General features: G+C 38.8%; 1 protein-coding gene across 1 annotated transcript in view; it reads right to left on the bottom strand.

Moving 5' to 3' along the window:
- LOC106463443 (cAMP-specific 3',5'-cyclic phosphodiesterase, isoforms N/G-like) overlaps positions 1-1,166 on the bottom strand; it is a 60,217-nt gene extending 59,051 nt beyond the window's left edge. The window contains exon 1 of the mRNA XM_022390931.1: positions 261-1,166. Coding sequence (XP_022246639.1) covers positions 261-424 — 164 coding nt within the window. The 5' untranslated portion in view covers positions 425-1,166. The remainder of the gene's footprint in view (positions 1-260) is intronic.
- Positions 1,167-3,891: the final 2,725 nt, after the last annotated feature.

Here is a 3,891-nt window from a genome sequence, read left to right as displayed (position 1 = left end):
CCCATTGTGTAGCTTTGTGCTTAATTACAAACAAACAAACTACACGGATAAATATAAAAACGTATTAAATAGAACTAGGTGTAAATAACTTAAGTCTACAAACGTATGTACAAAGTACCTGACAGATAATTGATGTAAGCTAGTTGTGATATTATTTATGTTGTAGAACGTAAATTGCCTCTAGTTCGTTAGGAAGGCATATTTCAAGAATAAAGAACAGAAAAATAAGACAAAGCTTAGCTATCAAATAGACAAGATACCTGCCACAGGACCTATCGATGTAACAGCGTGAACTTCGATGTAACGTACGTACTCTAGGATAAACAGCGGGAGAATGGTGAACTGCACTCTCCTGGATTGTCACGTGCTCGCGCGGACACAGGGAGCGGAAATACGAAAAAAACAGTGCCGCTGATGTAATCATAGCACCACAAATCCCAAGACAATGTACGGTATCTGTTCGTAAACGTAGGTTGTTTACAAAGCACAAAGACGATGATAAAAACACTCTGACATGAAGTGAAGGAGATGGCGGAGGTTTTCCACACCTATACGAACTATTCGTTGTGAGAGGCCCTACAGAAGATTAAATGCTATATGCTATCGAGAGCAACCAATAGTTGGTGTAGCAAGAAAACGAACGCCAATGGCATTTTCTTCCTGCATTAGAAAGAGAATCTTTATTCTGAAGCTGCTTACAGAAGCAGGAGACAGCCTAATGGCGTGTCGTTCTTTGAGGCCGCACAGTTCCGGATCTTGCTGCACTCTTGTATTCTTCGAGTTACTACTCGATCGAGTGCCTGTGGAAATGTTTGGTGATTTAAATTTAATTTCAAGTCTTGCACGGGGAGAAAGATCTTAAATGAAACGTTTTAGTTGTAAAACGAGAGTTTACTTTAAAAAAAAACAAAAAAAACGTCGACTTGTGAAGCAACTCGTATCTGTGCAGTTCTCTCACGAATACCACCCACCCCCCAGATACACGACGAACTGAGCATCTCTTCGCGCTGACTCCAGTAGGAATAGAATACCCTATAATCAATCTTTCGTGGAATGCGTCCAACAGGACTCAGGCGTGTACGAAACTGACAAACACGCTGAAATTGAGGTATTCATCCGAGGAATTGGCGTTTACGCGTGTAATGTACGTTCATCTCTTAATTCAAAAAAAGTAATTATCGTTGTTACAAATACATGAAAGTTGTATAATCACTGGTGTAGAAACAGTAACTTTAATAGGTTATTATCCAGTTTCCATTGCATATATAATCTATTATAACCACATTTATATGAATTACCCAGAGAAGAAATAAAGAAACAAGTGTTTAATACATTTATAGTAAGGGTAATTTTAGAATCTATAAACAAGTGTTTAATACACTTATAGTAAGGGTAATTCTAGAATCTATAAACAAGTGTTTAATACACTTATAGTAAGGGCAATTCTAGAATCTATAAAAGTTCGTATGTAATAAATAATCCAAAAAATGATCAAACGTTTGGTGAAACATCGTGTTATTTTGGATTGAATTTTTAGATACGGTTCTCAATAGTTTACCTATAACAAAAGCACTTATTAAATTTATTAAAGTGAAAATTACGATGTTGAGAAATAATACATTGCTTTGACTATTAGAATGAAAACGATCGGTAATGTAGGAACTCGTCCCCCCAGTGGTACAGCGTAATGTCTGCGGAATGTTGAGAAATAATACATTGCTTTGACTATTAAAATGAAAACAATCGGTAATGTAAGAACTCGTCCCCCCAGTGGTACAGCGGAATGTCTGCGGACTTACAACGTTAGAAACCGGGTTTCGATACCCGTGGTGAGCATAGTACAGATACCTCATTGTGTAGCTTTGTGCTTAACTTCAAACAACAACAACCAAAGGAACTCAGAGTTTCGTTTTCATAAAATACAACTGACACTTAGCAAAACTGGAATCTCACCTCCAGATTAACGTCTAGTACAAGCGTGACTTGAACTTCTTAAACAAATCCTTTGTTTTAGATCTCTGTCCAATAAAAGAGTCAATTAATAACTGGGAATTAATAAAAGCATAAGCCTTAAATTGTATCCTTTGCTAACTTCCTTAAACACTCTAATAAGCATGGAGTAGGAGTAGATGCAGAGCACTTATCCTTTTGATAAAATGTTCCGTCTTCAATTAAATTGATTAAATTTTCAAGGCTTAGTTTTGCTTCTGGAAATCAAGTACAATGTAAATGCGAGTTTGCATAAAATATAAAAGGTTCAGATTTCTTCTATAAAATAATTTAATATTCAATTCCTAAATACTTCAGATCTAGCCGTAAATCTCTGAGTTTTTCAATAGTTATTGTTTTAATCGTCGCAATTATCTTCTTTTCCCATTGAGTCCTAGAAAGTGGGCGTTAACCACAAAAACTTATCTCAATAAGGCAGAGGTTGACCCTGTGATAGAACTCTGAATTTCAGAAGTGGCGGGCTAAGTTGGAGTCCGAGTGATATCACAGACTATTCCATGTTCATTAGTTCAGCCCATTCAATTCATTAATTTAACCAATTAATAAATTACTTTAGGCCAGTTTGATGTATATAACAATGACATTCAACCCCTTAGCATGAATGGTAAGTAGTAGGCTGGCTATCTTCTCTCTGGTCAGTAGTTTAAATTCAAAGGCCAAATTTCGCACGGATTAAAGTTAATATCTTAAATTCAATGAAAGTCCCACCGTTTCTATTAGGTACACTTAAATAAAATACGAGCGGCCATCAGCTTTAATTTACCGTTTTCTTCGCATGACCGAGTGAAACGATTATGTGACGTAATTCTTGTTTGTTTGAAGTTAAGCACAAATCTACACAATGGACTATCTGTGCTCTACCAATCACTGGTATCGAAACCCGGTTTCTAGTGTTGTAAGTCCGCAAACATACCGCTGTCTTCAGTTTGTGGTGACGGGTGTTGCTGATTGTCTGCCCTCCCTCTGGTCAATAGTTCAAGATAAGGGACGGCTATATCCAAACTCTAGGTGTCTCTGACCTGACTGTTTAACCCACCTGCGTATAAGACGTCGTTCAAGTTCCAGTTCCACTGTAAAATATTATTTCTTTTATAGGTGCTTACGAAGGTTCGTACCGTTCAATATAGTCTTTATCAAGTTCGTAAATAACAGATTTGCATTGCACCAGCAGTCCCTAAGTTTGAACTGATAGACTAGAGGGAAAGCAGCTAGTCAAGAGCATCCGCCAACTCTTAAACTACTCTAATCGATTTACTCTACAGGATTTCACCGTCACTCTTATAACGCACATACGGTCGCAAAGTGTGGAGCGCGATTTGGCAGCGACGGGACGCTAAACACGAAGCCTCGCCAAGCTCTTACTCTCGTAGTAGGCCTCCTTCGGCAAGGTTTGACCATGGATGAGCATCCGTCCATTGTTAGCTCATGTTGATCGCTCGTCTAGAGCAGCGTCTCTTGTGACTAAGGAGACCGACACGAGAGTGACAGTTCCGGTTGCAGAGGTCACATATGTGCGTTGACGCTGGTCTGTTTGCTGCCTTGTAAGCCTGGGCATTCTGATATGGGGGACAGGCTCTTACTCTAATACAGGTTTAAAGGACTTGTTCAGGTATTAAGATGCCCTTTTACTAGAATAATATTTCATTTTGAGGAAATCTAATACACTTTGCAATTCTTTCAATGCACAGATATACCCCTTCCACTGACAGATATACCCCACTTCCACTGACACATGTATCTCACTTCCACTGACAGATGTACCCCACCTCCACTGACACATGTACCCCACTTCCACTGACAGATGTACCCTACTTCCACTGACAGACGTACCCCACTTCCACTGACAGATGTACCCTACGTCTACTGACAGATGTACCACAC

The sequence above is a fragment of the Limulus polyphemus genome, unplaced genomic scaffold (assembly GCF_000517525.1).
Source record: "Limulus polyphemus unplaced genomic scaffold, Limulus_polyphemus-2.1.2 Scaffold1409, whole genome shotgun sequence".
Lineage (NCBI taxonomy): Eukaryota > Metazoa > Arthropoda > Merostomata > Xiphosura > Limulidae > Limulus > Limulus polyphemus.
The sequence above is the reverse complement of the archived record's forward strand: the minus strand, read 5'-3'. Positions and strand labels throughout refer to the sequence as shown.